Below are 22,109 nucleotides of genomic sequence, written 5' to 3' on the forward strand. Positions count from 1 at the left end.
GGAACCTAATCCAAAGCTTGGAGAGGTTAAGGAAGGAGTTCCTGTTGATATTGGTCGATATCAATGTCTAGTGGGAAAATTAATCTATTTATCCCACACTCGACCAGACATCTCTTTTGCTGTTAGCGTGGTGAGCTAGTTTATGCATGCTCCTTATGAAGAAAACTTGGAAGCAATTTACAGGATTTTAAGATATTTAAAAGGAACTCTAGGAAAAGGATTATTCTTCAAGAAGAGTGACCAACGAAGAATTGAAGTGTATACTGATGCAGAATGGGCATGTTCTGTGACAGATAGAAGATCCACCTCTGGATATTGTACCTTTCTGTGGGGAAATTTGGTAACATGGAGAGCAAAAAACAAAGTGCGGTGGCTAAGAATAGTGCAGAAGCAGAATATAGGGCAATGGCTCAAGGGATTTACGAGATACTTTGGCTAAAAAGGATACTGGAAGAACTTTGTAAACCAGTAGAACTTCCCATGAAACTATCTGTGATAACAAGGCGGCTATCAGCATTGCTAATAACCTAGTCCAACATGATAGAATGAAGCATGTAGAAATTGACAGGCACTTCATAAAGGAGAAACTTGAAGATGGAGTCATCTGTGTGCCTTTCTTACCTTCCACTCAACAAATAGCAGACATCTTCACCAAAGGGCTACATAGACAGTTTTTTGACTCATTTGTAAGCAAGTTGGGCATGATCAATATCTATGCACTATCTTGAGGGAGAGTGTCGGTAAATTAGGGATTAGAATAAGGAATGAGTGTAATTTGGGTATGGTTAGCTGTACACTGGATATTAGGAAAGAAAATATTAGAGAATAGTTGACTTTTTCTGTTTTCTTATTTACATATTTTGTTCCTTAGTTTAGGGAAGAGATTCGGTCTCCTTTGGCCTATATAATTCCTATATGTTTTCTCTGAAATAAGACAGAAAGAATAAAGATTATTCTTCTCCTTGCCTAATTCTTACAATAACTAAAAACAAATTATTTTATTATTGTTCAATTCTATAATTATAAGATGTTATGAAATTAATTAGAGGTATATTATTTTCAACGAGGTACTTTTTTAATTATCTTAGCTTTAGTAAAACTATATAAAATTTATTTGGAAATATCTTCAGTAGATTAAACAAAAGTTATTTAATAATTATCTTAATTAATAAGCTGAGAAGTTTCCACAACAGTTAAATTCTCTTTAAAAAAAGTTTTAAATTCTGTAAATCATTGGAAGTGATTGAACTGTTCGACTTGCGTTACCTTGCTTAATATATGAAGTCATAATAGTCATTGCATAATGCATAAAAGCACATATTAAGAACATGACTACTCTCTTGGCTCTTTGTATCTTCTTAATATCATTATTTATCGGAGAACCAAAAAATTTTACTGTTTGCTATGACTTTCGTTAGATACTATGTGTATTTAAACTTACCTTTTTATGTCTTTTCTCTTAAGTTTTTCTCTTAATTTTATTCTTTTGTGCATTATTCAAATTATATCTGTTCTACTGCATTAGTTTTCCTTGTTGTAGTGTTCTGACAACAGTGAAATCTTTTCAAGTTTTTTGAATAATGAAATTAGTCTTGGACCAATGGACCTTTCATTCTGCTTTTTGTTCTCTTGCTGATGTTGTTGTCAGTCTTGAAGTCTATATTCTGGACATTCAGAGTAGAAGCTAAAGTTATTCTCTATAGAACCATAGCATATTTTACAAACTCTCAGTTTGGCAGGTTGAACTCGAAAATAATGGAACAGAATTTGTTGAACTGGTTGCCTATTGTGCCAATAAATGTCAAGCAATAGGCCCAAATTGTTGCAGTAGCATTGGAGCCTATCTAAATAAAATAGCAGAAGATAAGGTATCTTGTTTATGCCATTTGTTTTGTTGCTTATGTATGCTAAAATTTTTGGTGATATTTGCAATTGGAATGTCACGACTTGACTGTTGAAATTATTGTGAACTTTATTTTCAGGTTGAGACGTGTTTTCATTTGATTCTGAGGCTTTATGCGACAGGGTTGCTCTTGATTAATTGCAAGTCAAAGTTCAAGTTTAATGATCTTTCATCGTCTGGAGGTGTAGTAAGAACTTTATGTGCAGGGGATGTTATGCAGAATTTATCTGCATTAGTCTGTTCTTTACGAAGTCACTTTCACATTGGGTGCAAACGAAACTGTGCATCATCCAGTGTTGGTCATAAGGATTTTGTTTGTCGAAAATGTTTGCCATGTATTTCTCACAATGACGCCTCTATGGGCTGGACACATAAGGATGGAAAGGCTTATATTCTGTCTTACATAGCTGCATTGAAGTTCACATGCCTGCCACTAGCTGAATCAGTAAATTCCGAAAAGAAACAAATAATCACAGAAAGTGAGGCTGTAGCTGTGTCTAGCAGACTATCTGATGTACAGGAGGCTTTTTATCAGTTTTGTGATGTTTTTTTGTTCTATAAGAGGTAATCCGAGAGTTAAACTCACCAGTGCACTAGTTTCTTTGACTTGCGCCCAAGGCTTGGTATTCTCTGCTATTCCTAAGATGAATTGGCTATTAATTAGATTGTTATAACTTTAAACATTCAGATGCATACTCATCAAAAGAGCTTGATCTTCTGTTTTATAACATTTAACTCTGTTAGCTTTTGCCATGCAAAAAATCAGTTGTGCTTTTGAAATCATTAATCATATTTTCAGTATGGGGGTATCAGTGGCCAAAGGTACAGTTGGACCTGGCTCTCGAATACATATTTGGCTTTTGCAGATGACTTTTCTTTACATGACATTCTACTTACAACTTTTTGTTATTCTTCTTATCTTTCTACCATTAAGCGTTGGGCATGTGTGTGTGTGTGTGTTTAAAAAAATGTGTGTGTGTGTTTAAAAAAAGAACTTGAAGGAGAAGAACCTTTCTGTCAGGATTAGTTTGGTGCAGATTTATTTCATTGATATTGGGTCCAACATTTGGAAGTCACCAAAAAAAAGGAAAAGAAAAAAAAAGAAACAAAGGTTCATATATTTCTCAGCCTTTTGCCTTTCAAGATATTTTATGATAACACTGGATTATGTTCTTCTCTAGGTTCAAATCTTATTATGAAGGGGAGAAAGATGGATTTGATGACAGCATTTTAGGTATAGCTGTAGCGCTGTTTATTGTCTCCATCAGAACAAAGCTTAATATGAAGGTTGACACACTAGATGATGCATGTTTCAAACTTTTTATGACTTGAAAATATTATTTGTTTGACTAGTTTTCTTCCTTTCTTATTTCAGAAGTGCAGGGATATACTTAACGATGTCATTTCCAGTGAATGGATTCAACCTTACGAGCTAAAACATCTTTTTACCTCTCTATACAATATTGGAGTAATTCTCTATAGGAATAAGCAACTTGAAGAGGTATCTTTACATTGGATGATACATTTTATTTTTATGATTTGGATTTTGCAAGAATTAGATTATTTGGCTTAAAGGTCCTTAATGGTCAGAATACTTTCAGCATTATTAAATCCTAGTATTTTTCTACTTATTATTATTTTTTTATTCACTTATCTTTTTAAGTGCTGTTTTTGTAGTCCTTAAAGATTTCTTTATGTACGATTGTCTTCATAAAGTTACATCTTCTATGTTAGTGAAAAAATGTCAAAAATTATAGCTCTGATCATGTATTAGATTCCATAATTTTTAAAGTTTGTTTCTCAATTTTTTAAATATCTGTATTAGCATGTATTGTAAATTTATAAAAATTGTATTGTCATCTTAGGTCAATTTTCTGTAGTTTTGTCTTTATATTACTTATAGTAGGGTCAACATCCATAATTTTTTTAACACCAAAACCCAACACAAATAGTATATTGTATGATCTCAAGTATATCTGAAAACAAACGTAATACTTTTATGGATAAAGTTATAAAAGGACATAAAAATTAAATAGTCTAAAAATAAAACTGAAATTAATATTTTTAATATCACACCTCAATAAAAAAGTTTGAATTGTTTGAGGAAAAATATAAAGAAAAAAGTTTGCGGTTTTTATTTGTTACAAAGATCAAAGAATAGGTAGATTTAGGATTAGAGTTTGCGGTTTTAATTGCTTTTCTGGGCCCGTGTTGCCCAATATTGTTCGGATGAAATAGGCGTTTTGAAGTTTGCTTGTTTAGAAAGCAAACTTTGGGAGCAAGTGAAGTTTTGGATTGCTATGTGATTGTCTGAGGATAAAGATATTTGCAATTTCAATATGTTAGATTTGATTGGGGATTGGTGCCTTTTGATTTAGGTTTTTAAATTTTCCTTCATTTTATCAGTGGAAAGTTACATCCTGAAACCATGCGTTTTATCGAATTAGTGTATTGGTACTCTGTGTTTAGATACCAAATAAGCACCTCATACTTCAAAAAAAAAAAAAAAAAAAAAGCTCTGATACCCTGTGCCTTTTTTTACGACTTCAAATGTCCTTTATACCCTTTTGAATAAAGCCTCCAAATTAATTTCTTTAATAAATAAAGTTCTACATATCATAAAAATATCAAGAAACACGCAAAAAAAGCCCAATCCTTTTTTTTTTTTTTTTTTTAAATTTATATATGTGTGTGTGTGTTTGTGTTGTGTCTTTATACATTATTTATTTTAAATTTATATATGTGTGTGTGTGTTTGTGTTGTGTCTTTATACATTGTTCCTTCCTTTATTTTGACATTGCTTGAACAAAAGAAATCTTGCTGTAAATCATTTGGCATTCAACGTACATTATCTTAAATCTATTGATTTTGTGCTTTTAGTTGTTTTTGTTTTTTTGTTGAGTTTGGTGGACTCCTTATCCCCTGCTGTACTCTTTTTTTTTTTTTTTTTTAAATAAAATTCTCTAATCTTGCTGTAAATCATTTGGCATTCAACGTACATTATCTTAAATCTATTGATTTTGTGCTTTTAGTTGTTTTTGTTTTTTTGTTGAGTTTGGTGGACTCCTTATCCCCTGCTGTACTCTTTTTTTTTTTTTTTTTAAATAAAATTCTCTCGTTTCTTATATATATATATATATATATTATATAAAAACATACATTATCTTACAAGAACGTGACATCTATCTCTGCAGGCATTAGAGGCGTTGACGTTATCATGTAGAGCGTCATGGACTTGTGTTCTACGTCTTTGCAATATGTTTTTGCACAAAGAAGATGAGTCTAGTGATGATGTCTCAGAAGATGCTATTGTAAATTTTGTTAATGAGTCATGCACAAGAAATGCTTTTCTTTTGAATGTTCTCCATCAATGTGACACTCATAAGGTGAAAAGGATAATTGTCGAGAGCCTGGAAAATTGGTCCGTTGCTGCAAATCTGTTTGGCAAGCTGCCTGGTCCCATATCTTTGGTGAAGCAGTGGGTGAAGGTAGCATCTGAAAGCTTCCTTAGAGTTTTGATTTCCTAATGATTATAGCTGTTAACTTATTGGTATTTATATCTTCCAGATTGGATGCACAAGTCATAAGAATGTGGATGTTCAGGATACTGTTTCAACCTTGTACAGTGTTTTGTCATCTTCTGAAAAGGTGTCGAAGAGAACTGTCGGGATAATCTTAGAGCAGGTTAGGGCTTTTTGTTTTTTGCTTGTAGTTCCATTGAAACAGATTTTTGTCCTTTTTCAGAAAATCGTATTCAATTAGATGAGGATCTCATTGTTTTGACTTAACTAATAAGTCACAGATATCTATTTTACCTTCTCTTGGATATCAGGAACTTCTTGCATACGAAGAAGTGAATGCTCTGCATCCAGAGTTCTATCAGAAAATGCAAATGCAAATTATAGGCTACCTCTTGGAAGATGTGTATGTAACACCAGAGAGTTGGTTACAGAGATCAAGAATTTTAGTGAGAAAGGGAAGGGCATTGAGATCATATGGGCACTGTTTAAAGGACTGTATTCAATGCTTGTCAGATGCAATATCTTCACTTGTAAGTAAATTAGCCATTTCTTCAGTGATTAAACCTTTATAGTCGTTTGATCTTCCTGGAGTTGGATCTCTTGCTGACATGAATTAGTTGCTGAAGCAGAAGGCTATGTCTGGTGATCCATGTAGCTTTGGGATTCAACCATGTCATCAATTAGCTGTGGCATATTGCATACGTGCGTTCTGCACTCAGGAAACTGAACCAAGTTCAAAGGTGTTGATGCGAGAAAATCAATCTCGATATTTAAGTTTTTTTTTTTTAATTTTATTTTCTTTTATTTTTTTGCTCTGAGATTAGATGGTTATTTGATATTCTTTATGACAGACTGGGAATGTGGATTTTCCCCATACTAAGTACTTTCTTTGTTTTTTCTTACAAGCAGCAAGTCTTTCAAGATATCAGAATGGCACTAAAGCTGTGGTTGAGAATTACTACTCCAGATTCTTTCGCTGCTGAAGATGAGTGCTTTAAAGTGTTTGAAAATATGATAATTCTAATGTATAATATTATTGATTTGGTCTCCTTGAAGGTTTGTTCCTTTATCTTGCTGCCTGCTGTAGTTTCAGGAAAATAGAACTTTACATTATAGATGCTTGGCATATATATATATATATATATATTATATAAAAACATACATTATCTTACAAGAACGTGACATCTATCTCTGCAGGCATTAGAGGCGTTGACGTTATCATGTAGAGCGTCATGGACTTGTGTTCTACGTCTTTGCAATATGTTTTTGCACAAAGAAGATGAGTCTAGTGATGATGTCTCAGAAGATGCTATTGTAAATTTTGTTAATGAGTCATGCACAAGAAATGCTTTTCTTTTGAATGTTCTCCATCAATGTGACACTCATAAGGTGAAAAGGATAATTGTCGAGAGCCTGGAAAATTGGTCCGTTGCTGCAAATCTGTTTGGCAAGCTGCCTGGTCCCATATCTTTGGTGAAGCAGTGGGTGAAGGTAGCATCTGAAAGCTTCCTTAGAGTTTTGATTTCCTAATGATTATAGCTGTTAACTTATTGGTATTTATATCTTCCAGATTGGATGCACAAGTCATAAGAATGTGGATGTTCAGGATACTGTTTCAACCTTGTACAGTGTTTTGTCATCTTCTGAAAAGGTGTCGAAGAGAACTGTCGGGATAATCTTAGAGCAGGTTAGGGCTTTTTGTTTTTTGCTTGTAGTTCCATTGAAACAGATTTTTGTCCTTTTTCAGAAAATCGTATTCAATTAGATGAGGATCTCATTGTTTTGACTTAACTAATAAGTCACAGATATCTATTTTACCTTCTCTTGGATATCAGGAACTTCTTGCATACGAAGAAGTGAATGCTCTGCATCCAGAGTTCTATCAGAAAATGCAAATGCAAATTATAGGCTACCTCTTGGAAGATGTGTATGTAACACCAGAGAGTTGGTTACAGAGATCAAGAATTTTAGTGAGAAAGGGAAGGGCATTGAGATCATATGGGCACTGTTTAAAGGACTGTATTCAATGCTTGTCAGATGCAATATCTTCACTTGTAAGTAAATTAGCCATTTCTTCAGTGATTAAACCTTTATAGTCGTTTGATCTTCCTGGAGTTGGATCTCTTGCTGACATGAATTAGTTGCTGAAGCAGAAGGCTATGTCTGGTGATCCATGTAGCTTTGGGATTCAACCATGTCATCAATTAGCTGTGGCATATTGCATACGTGCGTTCTGCACTCAGGAAACTGAACCAAGTTCAAAGGTGTTGATGCGAGAAAATCAATCTCGATATTTAAGTTTTTTTTTTTTAATTTTATTTTCTTTTATTTTTTTGCTCTGAGATTAGATGGTTATTTGATATTCTTTATGACAGACTGGGAATGTGGATTTTCCCCATACTAAGTACTTTCTTTGTTTTTTCTTACAAGCAGCAAGTCTTTCAAGATATCAGAATGGCACTAAAGCTGTGGTTGAGAATTACTACTCCAGATTCTTTCGCTGCTGAAGATGAGTGCTTTAAAGTGTTTGAAAATATGATAATTCTAATGTATAATATTATTGATTTGGTCTCCTTGAAGGTTTGTTCCTTTATCTTGCTGCCTGCTGTAGTTTCAGGAAAATAGAACTTTACATTATAGATGCTTGGCATGATCTCAACGTGTATTGATGACATCACTTTGCTTTTTGACTTTTTTTTTTAGGGTTGCATGGACTTTCACTATGATATATATAGGATTATGTTTAGATTGTTTCAATGGAAGAATGTCCCATTAGAGAAGCTCTTGGCTGTACTGTGGGAATGTAGGAGGCTTAGACATGCCCTTTGCGCTTCACCTGTTAATGAGGCATTCTTGATGAGCTTAGCAGACCACTGTGATGGACAATCTATTGATTTTTGGATAAGTTGTTTGAAAGGATCCCAACCGTTACTGGTTGGCTTGGAACACAATTTCTCATTTCTATTTGCGAGCATTCCCCGAGATTCATTCAATTTTGGAAGCTGTTTTCGAACAGATATTACTGTGGATGAAGTGAAAGATGCAGCTTATGAACTCATCTCAAATGTAAGGTCCTTTCAAGTTCCGATCACAATTTCCTATCTCTTGTTAAACACGTCCTAACATATACTTCATGTTATTGTTTTATAGGATCCTGCATCCAGTTCTGCTTTTGTAGCTGGATATCTTTTTTCTGATTTGAGTGAAAGACTCATTTCAAATGGACGTATAACAGAGGTATGTGCATTAGACCTATATTTCAATTCCACGTTACCTCAAGATTTGTTTTCAAATACCTCATCTTGAGTTGAGACCAATAGTATGGGACAGTTAAATTTTGTGTGGCGTTGTGGCTGTATCAAGTTAAAGGATTTAACGCTTTTTCCTTTTCAGACTTAGGGGTTGGGATTTAATCCTACATTAGTTTTGTGTTGTTAGATCTTCTTTTGTTTTGTTGTGCTCGGAGGGGCTTCTCGTCTCTTTTGTACTGTTCCTTTTTTGCATTTTTAATAATAGTCTCTCATTTCTTATAAAAAAAAAAAAAAGTTGAGACCAATAGTAGCCTTTTTTTATATTTTTTTTGTATTATGAAGAACATTAGTGTCATCTGAGTATGCTCGTCTTTTTGGTATTCTTCATATCTCTCTCCTTTTCTCTCTCTCTCTATGCACTGAGCGATCAGAAACATCATGCCTTGTAAATCTTGGACTCTTTCTCACCTAGGCAATCCATTTTGGATAGTAGGCTATGGTATTCTGACTCGCAAATACTAGGAAACACCTGCTGACTCTCCCCCCCAAAAAAAAAGAAACGCCCACCAACTCTCTCCCAAAACCTGTTTTCTCTCTGTACAAGTTTGGACCATACAGCCCCGACAACCACCATCTTAGAAACCCCATTTTCTATTTTAATTAAAATGGCAAACTGCCCAAGAAGATTTTTACTCACCCAAATGTTTCTAGAATCCCAAATGATGATAATCCCCCCGATCTTCCCATAGAAGGAAGAGCTATGCCACTTTGAAATCTGGCTCTTGACAAACTACGCACTAACATTTCATCAGGCCACTCTTTTGGTTCTTGTAAAAACTAAAAAAGCTATATCCTGTCTAATGTTACTCGAAGTCTCTTTGATCACCCCCTTTTTCCTTTCTACCCTCACTCCCCTTACATTCCAAGACAAAATCTTCATTTTAAATTGCTTTGCCCCTCAATATTTTTCCTCTTTCTATCATGGTTCGCCCCACTGTTCAAATTCCTAAGTTCTTTAGTCCCCCCCCTTTTTTTTTTTTCCTTTTTTCCAGCTATTTGTTCTCTTTTTAAATCCTATGCTAGGAATGTCCAAAACTTGCCCCCTAGTTGTGTAACCAAGTTGATATGCAAGAGCTTCTTCTCATAGGTTCTTGCTTCAAAATAAGGGTGGGTATTTTTTTATTTGAGTGAAAGACTTATTTCAAATGGGTGTATGTTAAAGGCAACGTGTATCAAATTTTTATTTTGCAATTCTATGTTACTTCAAAAATATTTTCAAATGCTTGATCTTAAGTTGAGACCGGTAATTTTTTTTTTTTCCTGATGTTCTGATTGTTTCTGTATTTCCTTTTGTTTCTTTTGTATTTGTGTCTTTCTTTTTGTTTAATTGAGGATTTCACATCCTCTTTACTTTGTATGTGATTTTATTATCAATGAAAGGAAGATTTCTTATTAAACAAAGGAGACATTCTTTGTTGATCCTGAAATCAGTACAAAGAATACAGGACAATGTGTCCTTGTGAAAACTAAAACAACATATATTTCTCTTTATTGATGAGTTCTTTGTACTCTCCAGGCTCTTACTTATGCTAAAGAAGCTCACCGGTTACGTAGCAAAATGTTTGAGGAGAAATTTAAGTTTTCTGTGGAACAACAGCCTGAAAAGTCCAACGAAACTAGGGATGTTGTTCAGAAGTTATCCTGCAGCCTTCATGATCTGCAAGTCCGTAGATCAGTTGCTAATGAATTTTGGTCCTTTGATACTATTTCTTTGGACTTGGAAAGCTGTTATCTTAGTCCATGGATTATACTTCAATGTTATCTTGAAAGCACCCTTCAGGTTTCGCTTATCCTGATAATTTTAGAATTCAATGCATAATCATAGACTATCTTTTACTAATACCTTGTAGTTTTTATTTTTGAACATTCATTTAAACTGTAGGTTGGTATCGCTTACGAACTAATTGGTAATGGAGCTGAGGCTGAAGGTTATTATCTGTGGGGAAAAAGTATCGCCCATTCACAAAACCTTCCACTATTTATGATTTCTTTCTCTTCTGTTTTGGGTATGACAGCAAATTTTTATTTTTTATTTTTTTCCTTTTATTCCTTTTTGTAATAAAGAATTCGTTATCCGCTACTTCATTTATGTAAGATGTAAGCACCCAACTTTCTATTTGTGTTGCTCTGCTTTAGGTAAATTGTACGGCAGGAAGCAACTATGGGATTTGGCAGAAAGAGAACTACATAGTGCCAAACAGTACTTGGAGGCTTGTGAGACAGAAATTTCTTGCTTAAAATGCAGACTGATGCTAGAGATAACTGTTGATCAGAATCTTGGTGATTTATTCCAAAGCATTGTTGATAATTCTATTGGGAGAACATCTATAGAGAGTTCATCTCGTGCTGAAGTTCTGTACAAAGTAGTTCTTGACAAGTTAAATCATTCTGATTGGGAAACCTGTGCTCGTTTTACTGACGCAGCACGAGCTTGGAGCATAGTGCTTGAAAAGAATAATGTAAAAGATGTTGATCATGGTGCTAGCAATGCTTTTGCTGGCACTAACGAAAATCAGCAGGATGTAAAGAAGCCCTCCAGGAAGGGCCCAAAAGAAAATAAGGAAGTTAAAAAGTGTAGAAAGACTCGGAATGCATCAAAACCTCTATTGACGGATCAAGATTCTATTCCTAATAACAATTTGAGAACAACTCGATCCAAGAGCCGATGTTCTCAGAGCCGGAGCATTTCCAGTGATGTAGAAGTTGGCAATGTAAAACATGATGGCAGTGGTGAGAATGAATGTTCTGGCATTTTTAGTCAGAGAGATATGCTGTTGGAAATAAAAAGTTGTGAGGTTGCTTTTGGGTATGAGGACAGGTGCATATGCAACAAAATGAGGTGTTGGCATTGTCTTCAGATTGAAGTTATCAAGGATCAACGGCTCAACAAGTTTATAGATATGAAGTGGGAATTTGTCCGCCGGAGGCTTTTGCTAAATCTACTCAGAAGCTTAGGTACGGGTATTACTTCATTTTATTGTTTAGCTGCTTGCACTTGCAGGAATGTGAGCACATGGTAGAAAGGCACACATCAAAGCTAAATTGTTTACGCACCCCCTTTAATTTTATTTATAGTGAAAAGGACTAAAACAAGCAGGAAAAAGAAAATGTAGGCGTTGAAATTATTAAGGCTGACGCCTCTTAATTTTCTTGTGAAAGGAAAATAAATAAATACCTAACAAAAAACTACAAATTTATTGATTATAAGAAAAAGGGTTATGCTTTTCAGCCTTTCAAGTTTTGTCTAGTGGTAAGGGAAAAGAGAAGTTATTACCTAATACTAATTATCATCCCCGTAGCTTTCTCATTAATGACGAGAAATATTGTAAGCATAGACGACGAGAAATATCGTAAGCAACTAAGGAACCTTAGTCTGATATTTTAGCGCTGTTTAAGTGACTTATGGCTTCAGAGGTCCCTAAGTTCTTTTAGGTTCTTGTGGCACGCGAAGGTGTTTAGTCAAAATATAGGAAAAAGAGCCAGTTTTTGGCTTGTTATATGGTTTAATCAGTTGCTTCATTATCCACGGTGGCATGTATGGTGTAGATGGTTGATAAAGAGTATAACAACCAAGGAAAGAGGATAAATACACTCAGCCAAGGTGCATATAGCGGTAGTAGCTTTATCTTCATGAAAATTATCCTTCCCACGAGGGCAAAGTATTTTGGAAACTTCTATCTATCTAGTTTACATTTTTGATTGCTGCATTGAAGCTACAGTCATTATAGAAACAAATTAATAAGTTCACCCAGCGAGCTTATTTGCAGCAAACATTACTCTCTCTCCATACATTAACAGCTTGTAGCAAGCTTACTCAATGTTGGAAACCGAGCATCAAGAAACATGGCACCTTACTTTGTGAAATCTGAATTTGATAAACTGCATATGAAGTCTCCACAAAATTATTTTCCTATTATTATTTTCTTTTTTTGATAATAAACAAAACCTTTTATTGATGAAATATAATCAATACAAGGAGACGAGCATGAGAGATCCTCATAAGCAAAAACCAAAAACAGTGTGGACAAGAAAGAAATAGAAACGCAAAAACTCTCAAGTCTCAATAATACGACGGGGAGCCTCGGTATGCTTGGTATGCTCGGTCCCTAAGAATTGATCCTCGTTGTGCCCACGTGATGAAGCCACTGCCATACATTGGCGAGCGTTGGCATGTCGGGGAGCCTCAGTATGCTCGGTCCCTAAGAATTGATCCTTGTTGTGCCTACGTGATGAAGCCACAGCCATGCCTTGGCGAGCGTTGGAACGTCGGGGAGCCTTGGTATGCTCGGCAGCCTCAGTCCCTAAGAATTGAGCCTCGTCGTGCCCCGTGAAGCCATGGCTGTGATGAAGTCACAGCCATGCCTTGGCGAGCGTTGGAACGTCGGGGAGCCTTGGTATGCTCGGTAGCCTCAGTCCCTAAGAATTGAGCCTCGTCGTGCCCCGTGAAGCCATGGCCACGCCATGGGGGAACGTTGGCACGGTGGGGCAAGCCTCAGTTTGCTTGTTGCTATCACATCAAGCGGTACTGTCACAGCGCCACTCGATGAACAGACATGATTACTCCAGTTAATCATGTATGCTTGGTATGCTCGATCCCTAAGAATTGATCCTCGTTGCGCCCACGTGATGAAGCCACGGCCGTGCGTTGGCGAGCATTGGCACGTTAGGGAGCCTTGGTATGCTTGGTAGCCTTGGTCCCTAAGAGTTGAGCCTTGTCGTGCCCCGTGAAGCGGTGGCCATGCCGTGGTGGAACGTTGGCATGGTGGGGCAAGCCTCAATTTGCTTGTTGCTGTCACGTCAAGCGGTATTGTCACGGCGCCACTCGATGAACATACATGATGACTCCAATTAATCATGTATGCTTAGTATGCTCGTTATGCTTGGTATGCTCGATCCCTAAGAATTGATCCTCGTTGTGCGCACGTGATGACGCCATTGCCATGCCTTGGCGAGTGTTGGTACACCAGGGAGCCTCAGTATGCTCGGTCCCTAAGAAATGATCCTCGTTGTGCTTACGTGATGAACCCATGGCCATGCCTTGGCAAGCGTTGGAAAGTCAGGGAGCCTCGATATGCTCGGTAGCCTCAGTCCCTAAGAATTTAGCTCGTCGTGCCCCGTGCAGCCGTGGCCATGCCATGGTGGAATGTTGGCACGGTGGGGCAAGCCTCGATTTGCTTGGTGCTGTTATGTCAAGCGGTATTGTCACGGCGCCACTTGATGAACAGACATGATTACTCCGATTAATCATGTATGCTCGGTATGCTTGGTATGCTTGATCCCTAAGAATTGATTCTCGTTGTGCCCACGTGATGAAGCCACTGCCATGCCTTTGCTAGCGTTGGCACGCCGGGGAGCCTCAGTATGCTTTGTCCCTAAAAAATGATCATTGTTGTGCCTATGTGATGAAGCCACGGCCATGCCTTGGCGAGCGTTGGCACGTCGGGGAGCCTCGGTATGCTCGGTAGCCTCGGTTCTTAAGAATTGAGCCTCGTCATGCCCCGTGAAGCCATTGCCATGCCATGGTGGAACGTTGCCATGGTGGGGCAAGCCTCGGTTTGCTTGTTGTTGTCACACCAAGCGGTGCTGTCATAGCGCCACTCGATGAACATGCATGATTACTCCAATTAAGCAAAATGAACAGACATGATTACTCCAATTAAGCTCACCTTCCAAAACTATTTCTATTGTTAAGAAGAACTAAAAGGACTAACAAAATCCTCTTTAATTGGAAATATAGTCCAAACAAGCATAAGTCGAACATCTTGAAGCAGCAAAATCTGTGATGACTTTTGTTCATGGATAATGCCAAACCACAAAGGGTATATGAGGAACTTTTCCAGGAAAAAAAAATCATCATAAGAGAAAAATGACCATCATTAAAGACCAATAATTTCTTGTTCCAAAGGAAAAATGCAACAACAACAACACAGCAACAAGAACAACAACAATGTAGAATGTATTTAGTATGCCACAAACTGCTATAAAGCTAAAGTTATCTTTAAAAGCACTACACTCGTATTTAGATCTATTTCTGAATTCCACAACTCCACTTAAAAAAACAAGTGATTGATGAGCGTTTGCTCTTGCTTAGAGAACAACCAATTGACACTAACCTCTTAATCTGCTTCTTATTTTTATTCTTTGAGGTGACTTGTGAAAACTGAGAACTGATAGCTTTCCAGGCTATGGAACATTTTCATGGTGGAAAATATGTTTACATAGCAGGGCCCCAATAAACTATGGGAAATTGGGACAAAACCTCTATGTAGCAGTCACAAGCCTCCCAACCAGACTGTCTAGAGTGCCCTTTGAATCATCAGCTATAACATTTTTTATTTTTTTATTTTTTTGGGTGTGTATGTGGCATCCCAACCCTGAGAGGAATATATATTTGTGCATTTTCAGGAAATTGCTTGGTGAATCGTGATCAACATCATGAAGCACATAAAACTTTTATCCAGAGTTTGTTAATCCTTGCCAATCAGGATTCATTCCATCTCACACCCTCATACGTTTCCCTCAGTCTCTTGCTTGATATAGTCGGGAAGGAGATCTCAGGAGATATTTTCAGTGTTGAGCGTGCAGAAATACTGTACAGCATAAGTTGGTTTTCTTTGAAAGGCTACCGTTCTAGGGACAACAGGTAAAATGTGCAATAGGTTTTACTTTGTATATTATTTTGTTATTTATAAGTTTGCAGGGTTTCAGCAAAAAGAAAAAAAGTTTGCAGGGATGAACCTGTTTTCTTATTTCCTTATTATCTAGAATAATTTGTTGCACCAGTTCAGTTATAGATATGAACTAAATTTTCTTGCACAATACATATAACTATGAATTACAACGCGTTTCTTACAGTTTTTCCTCCATATTCAGTTCAGTATTAATATAGCTTATAAGTATTAAATGGTAAAGTTGGCCTTTTCTTTGGTTTGAAAATGTGGCATCTATTGGCTAGTGCAGCCACTATGTATTTTTGCTTTGGTTTCTCGTACAAATTTATTGGTAGTAGTTTTATTTGCTGTGATCTGTTATTAAAAAGATAAGAAAACGCATGTTTAACCTGGTATCTGAATTAGGTTCAGTGGCCGACCAAAAGATTAAAGAAAAATAAAATCTACCCTGCCCAATTGAAATACGTTTGGTTGAACGGGTTTGTCTGGTTCATGGCTTATTTGTATAACCTCATCTAGGAGTTCTTTATCATTAATAATAGTAGTAGTAAGGAAGATAAAAATAATAATTACTATTGATATTATTATTTAATGTTTATTATTAAATTTGTCTAAAAGAATGTTTATTATAATAATTATTGTTTTTATTATTATTTGGAATTATCAGGGATAGATGTCAAAGTGAGGATCCCCGGTAATAAATTTCACAATTGCTTTGCTGCGTAAATTACACGCGTGTGCCTTTACATAACCACATCTATGTATTTATGTTTCCAATATGAGAATTATAGTAGCTGTTATAATTTATTTGGCCATTACTTTTATAGCTAACTTCTTGTCATGCTCTTTGTGGTTTGTTGTTATGCAATAGAGTTAGTTGCTGTGACTTGTATCATATTCAACTACCACAACTTGTGACCTGGCTGATGCATGTTTTTGTATTATGCCGTGAAGTTCCTATACTTTTTCAGAAGGTATTTGTGTTCGTTACAATTTTTGTGATAATTCTTTTTGTTATATTAGAGTTCTAGTATTCCTGTGGTGTTAATCTTATATCTATTATGGGTGCTTTGAAGAAATAAGTTTGTACTCATGGCGTTCAAACATTTGAGCTTGGAATTTGTATTATGCTCACCAGACATGAATCAAATATATAACAAGATTACTTTGACTTATCGACTTCACAATGAAACTCGTGAGACTCTAACAAGATCACTTTTTTCAACATATTTTAATTAATCGACATTGTTTATTAGCTTATGATTTTCTGCCATTGATGGTCTTCATGAGGCCTAATGTTATGGAAGCTTAAAACTGCTCGTGAATCATGTGATCAGAATATGTCCTTGGTTACTTCAGCATTAAATGAAATTAACGAGTTTGGTGCTCTTTTTGTCTAGACTTTAATTTTTCAGATTTCTAACTCAACATTTAAAGGGAATTCAGAACATGGTTTTGCATTACAATCTGAGTTTAGGGACTGGTGCTAGGTCTAAGTATGTTCTAACTAGTAATGTAGCGCTAATTCTTGGTGAAATGATGTGCAAATTTATAATCCTCACTTAATTTTATGGTGGCTCTAATTATGATGTAACTTTAGGTATTTATTGGTCATTGTAGAGTTTGGAATTATAGATATTCTGTTTTCCTCCAAATTAAGTGGAAGCATTTTAACATATCAGATGTCATCGTAGAGTTTGGTGATACAGTGTTCTCCCCCTAATTAAAGCATTTTACTCTATCAGATGGGTTCAAGTTGCCTTGTTTTTGGGGTCTCGAAATATAGCAAGAATTTTGTCTCAACTTTTATAATTGATCTGTTACTTGTTCCTAATTTACCTTGGTTTTTGTTATTGAATTTCAATTAGTACTACTCTCAAAGGTTACTGATCTTTGCTTAACAACCTTTGTGTGCTTTGGCTTTTTATAGGTTTCTAGATTACTTGCTGTTTTGTTCTTAGTTGCTGCCTCTGGTGATCTTTGTTCTTTATCGTCTTCTTGCAAAGCACTCTCTGAAAATCATTGGGCTTCATTTTTTCACCAAGCTTCACTTGGTACTCATCTTAATTATCAATTCTCTACAAATCATAACCGTATATATAAAGCTCAACAACTTGTGGATGCTGAGGTATGTCCTTATAATCACCTTAATCCCCATTTATGTGTGCTTTATAAACTACTTAGTAACAAATTTGGATTTGACATCAGGATTCATGTCATACTGGATCAACTTGCTTAGGAGCAGAGATGAGGAACTTACTAAGGTCTTTGCTGTGACGTTGACAGATGGAAGAGTAGGAATTGTCTGATTATTTCTAACATATTTTGTTTCTTGTTTCTGTTGATACTATTCTTTCAGGCTTGCACCTGAGTCTATTCAAGATCTTGAAGAATTTGTAGAGAATTTTTTTGTGGGCTTCCCTTGTACTACTGCAATTTGTATAAGTTTGCTTGGAGGTCCTTATACTTATTTATTACAAAAGCTGCTAGATGTTCATTCGTATGTTTGTGCGTGGATGCTAGTGTCACGCTTGGACTCTGAAAGTCAACCCATTGTTCTCCTTCTCCCTGTGGATTCCATATCAGCAGGTATTTTCTTAACACGCGCGTGGAAGCTAGAAATTTTCTTTATTACCCAAATATATTGTAAGTTTTCTACTTTTAAGTTGCTGAATAATGGTAACATTTTATTAGAAGCTCCAGATGATGCTGCAATGTCTGGTTTTTATAGTTCAGAAACTAAAAATCTGGTAAAGCATTGGCAATGTCCTTGGGGTTCAACTATCGTGGATGCTGTGGCTCCAGAATTTAAACTGATCTTGGAGGAAAATTACCTCTCGTCTTCAAATTTTCCTTTGGAAAAAACAAAGGAGAGTACGAAGTTATGGTGGACATTGAGAAAGAAACTTGATTACCGCCTTGGTGAATTCCTAAGGTAGGGTTTATCACTCCCCTCAAGTTTATGGCTCTTTTGTTTTCTCCTTTTACCAATTCTGAGCTTGCATGAGCTTATGATTAAACGAAGCACGTCTGTCATGCCTCATTTTAGTACTCAAGCTGTTCTAACTGCAAAGGCTTAATTGTGATCATTTACCTTACGCTTTCTCGAATGGCAGTTGGGAATCAAGAAAGACTAGTACTCTGGTTCTTTTAAGTCTTGAGAACTAATTTCATAATTGTAATTTATTGTATTATTTTTTGCATTAGGAACTTAGAAGATTCATGGTGGGGACCATGGAAATACATACTTCTCGGAGAACGCTCTAACTGCAAGAGCTTGGACTCGGTATATAAGAAGTTGGCACGGTCTTTGAAATCAAAATGCAAAATGAATGTAAATGAGAGTCTTCTTAAAGTTATTCTTGGGACTCCAAACGATGCCTTTGAAGAAGAGGAATTTGTCTTACACCTATGCTTAAGGAAAGGTTGCTATATTGGTAGGACTGAATGTCGTGAGAAAGACAAGTGGTGTCCATCACCTAATGACACTAGTGGCATCGAGAAACCGTCTGATTTGGCCTTGCAACTAATACGTGAAGCAATAAATGAGCTTGAAGGCGAGGACTGTATGACCCGAGAACCAATAATGTTAGTACTGGACTTTGACGTACAGGCAAGTTCTTCGTTTTCAAAATTTCGTAATGAATTTGTGATCGAATCCACCCAAGTGACTTGGTTAAGATCTTGCTTAATTGATCTCTCTATAGAACACTGAACTAGACCAGCCCAAACTTCCGACCTGAGATAGCTTTTCATCTTTTCCAAACTATTCTGATTAATTTTTCATGATCTTATCACCTTTGGTTCTTGTATCTATGCAAAAATTAAGTTACTATCCTTCCTTAGCAATGTAGTTCTATGAAATTCTCAAAATTTTCTAAATCTCAATGACTCAACGCATCCCTCTAACTTTTCTTACTAGTCGAAATTGTTTTACTTTCCGCTTTTGAGGATCCCTCATCCTCGTCACCTTGTATTGATTAATTTTCATCATAAAGGCTTTTGTTTACTATCAAAAAGAAATTCTCAAAATTTTCAGTTACGCCTGATCTGAAGTTTTTACCAAGAAGCCACCATACAACTTCAGTTTTAGTGGTTTATTGTCCGAACTGATCAACTAATGACCATGCAGATGCTTCCATGGGAAAATATACCGATACTAAGAAACCAAGAGGTTTATCGAATGCCTTCTGTCTGGAGCATCTTGACAAGACTTGATAGAAGCTACCACAATCAAGGGCAAACTAGAACGTTCCCCTTTATTGATCCCTTAGATGCTTTTTATTTGTTGAATCCCGGTGGTGATCTCAGCAGCACACAAATTGAATTTGAGAACTGGTTTAGAGATCAAAATTTTCAGGTAATTTCCATATCCTTTCGTTGGAAGAAGGGGGAAAAAAAATGTGTGGTTTAAAAGCACCATCATTGAAATGGTATTGCACTTCTGTAGTTTAAAATTTTAATTGCTGTCTGTTTCTGTCCCTCTCAAGACGTACTTTTTAGTTTTTACCCTTCCTCATTGTGATTGCCATTAATCCCCTGTTGAAGTTTTATTTTGTTTTGTTATCTTATTTTATTGGAGGATTCCTTCCTTTCTTGTATGCAGTTTAATCATATTTAATTAATTAGTTTTCTCATATTTTATTGGAGGATTCCTTCTCCTCTGCTGTGTGCGTTTAATCATATTTGATTATGTTCTGTTTCTTATAAAAAATAAAATGAAATTTAGATGCACAAGTCATTTGTTTGTCAATTTACTATATAGGGGAAGGCTGGACAAGCACCCACAGCTGAAGAATTGGCAGCAGCATTGAAAAGTCATGATCTCTTTTTGTATTTCGGGCATGGAAGTGGTATGATCTATTATACCCATAACTATTGTTATATTTACTGTTTATGCAGTTCCTCTGGCGCTATGATTTTGAGAACATTTGCTTTTGCACAAATTCCACTAATTGGCTTAGAATTTGTGGTGGTACAGGGACTCAATATATATCCAGGTATGAAATTCAAAAACTGGAAAACTGTGCTGCGACTGTCCTTATGGGTTGCAGTAGTGGTTGTTTGACACTCAATGGCTGTTATGCTCCAAATGGTGCTCCATTATCCTATCTACTAGCTGGTTCTCCTGTGATTGTTGCCAATCTGTGGGAAGTCACGGATAAGGATATTGATCGATTTGGGAAGGCCGTGCTCGACGCTTGGTTTAAAGAGAGACTCAGTTCGTCTACAGATTGTGCCAAATGCAGCTTAGTGGCAGAACTTGAAGCCATGAGCTTAAAAGGCCGTAAAGGTAATACCAAGAAGAAAGTACAAAGGAAGAAACTGCCCGACGCTTGTGAAAAGGAATCGGTTGTTGATTGTGATCATAGACCAATGATTGGATCATTCATGAGTCAAGCTCGTGAAGCATGTATACTACCTTACTTAATTGGAGCATCGCCAGTGTGTTATGGTGTTCCAACAGGTATAAGGAGTAAAAAGGATTTATAGCATCGTGTGGGAATAAAACTTTCGCTTGTCTGGCTTAGGAATGGTTTTCATATTTCTAGCCTCCCACCTTAGTTACCCAAAATTAAATTCCTAACCAATAAGTGCCTGCAAAAATCATGCCGCTCCAGCTCCACTAACATCTAGAACATGTAAATACCATCTGACACCATACCTGAGTTGTACTTTAGTATTAGATATCAACAGATTTGCTTGCCATTCTTAACCTTTTTAAATGTTGCAGAGCTTATACCTCTCTTTTCGGCTCCCTTGAAAGCCCGTCTAATTTCTTGCATTTCTATATTAAGCTGTGGCCTCTTCTTTCATACTTGTACTAAGGGTGGTTGTTGTATTGTAAATGATAGAATGCATAATTACTAAGCTTCTGTTTCCTTCACACCATTTGTTTAATTGTAACACTAACTGATCTTCTAGAGAGAAATGTGTACTGATCGCGAAATATGTTGCTTTTTTTTTTTTTTTTTTTGAAGAAATATGATGCCTTTTTAGTAGGAAATCATTTTAGACAAGTTATTATTGGACTTTTCTTCTCTCTTTTATTTTTTGAATATTTAAATATGTAAAATGTATTGTACATTCAAGGTATTGTATTGTAGTGCATGTTTGTGAACATTACATTTCATCAAAATCATGTCAAAATAAAAACAAAAGAGAGTTTCTCCGGTACAACTCTCTTTTTGAAACTAACGGTAGGTTTTGTAAAAATTGATGTTGACTTCACTCTTATTGGGTTTGAGACTGCGGGTCTACTATTGGACTGATTCGACCAGCGGAACATGTATTTCACGGTCCACGTGTAGAATGATGATAAAATCGAGGAAGTTGAGAGTTCCAGATCAACAAATTATCTATCTTTTTTTAATAAAACTCTGTCTTGTGGGGCCCAATGTCCATCCCACTTTCCCTTTCTTTCATCTCTGATATTTTATGAATAAAATTTTTCTATTAGATTATTTTTACAAAGCCTCTCTCTGAGAATTTGGCTAACTTCTCTTTCATTTTGGTTGCTCTGACAATGGCATTTTTCAGCATCTCCTTTATTGCTTCCCTGCTTTGATCTTTCTGCAGTATTTTGAGAAATAGAACCTTTCGCCTATTAAAATACAATGATAATTTCTCAGGATTCTACAACTTACCCAAAAACTTAGAGTGAGATGGATCTTGTCATGTAATTCCTTTGATGTTTAGTCTG

The 22,109-nt window shown here is 36.1% G+C and overlaps 1 protein-coding gene across 1 annotated transcript; it reads left to right on the forward strand.

Moving 5' to 3' along the window:
• Positions 1-345: 345 nt before the first annotated feature.
• On the forward strand, positions 346-21,347 carry LOC21406896 (separase). Its single transcript, XM_024170377.1, has 25 exons — positions 346-492; positions 1,740-1,868; positions 1,983-2,467; positions 3,085-3,190; positions 3,279-3,404; positions 5,098-5,391; positions 5,471-5,587; positions 5,736-5,954; positions 6,054-6,164; positions 6,334-6,480; positions 8,128-8,490; positions 8,575-8,661; positions 10,252-10,515; positions 10,618-10,741; positions 10,872-11,690; positions 15,141-15,378; positions 16,278-16,380; positions 17,337-17,534; positions 17,615-17,670; positions 17,766-17,995; positions 18,101-18,341; positions 18,614-19,019; positions 19,539-19,766; positions 20,172-20,259; positions 20,388-21,347. The coding sequence occupies exons 1-25, from the start codon at positions 346-348 to the stop codon at positions 20,897-20,899; spliced, it is 5,838 nt and encodes a 1,945-aa protein (XP_024026145.1). The 3' UTR covers positions 20,900-21,347.
• The last annotated feature ends 762 nt before the right edge of the window (positions 21,348-22,109 follow it).

Source organism: Morus notabilis, unplaced genomic scaffold, assembly GCF_000414095.1.
Source record: "Morus notabilis unplaced genomic scaffold, ASM41409v2 Scaffold165, whole genome shotgun sequence".
Lineage (NCBI taxonomy): Eukaryota > Viridiplantae > Streptophyta > Magnoliopsida > Rosales > Moraceae > Morus > Morus notabilis.

Coding starts and splice junctions, on each gene's coding strand:
- LOC21406896 (XM_024170377.1), top strand. CDS start 346: ATGGAGAGCAAAAAACAAAGTGCGGTGGCTAAGAATAGTGCAGAAGCA. Junction 3,405..5,097: donor GGAATAAGCAACTTGAAGAG/GTATCTTTACAT, acceptor CTATCTCTGCAG/GCATTAGAGGCGTTGACGTT. Junction 17,996..18,100: donor TGTGGATTCCATATCAGCAG/GTATTTTCTTAA, acceptor ACATTTTATTAG/AAGCTCCAGATGATGCTGCA.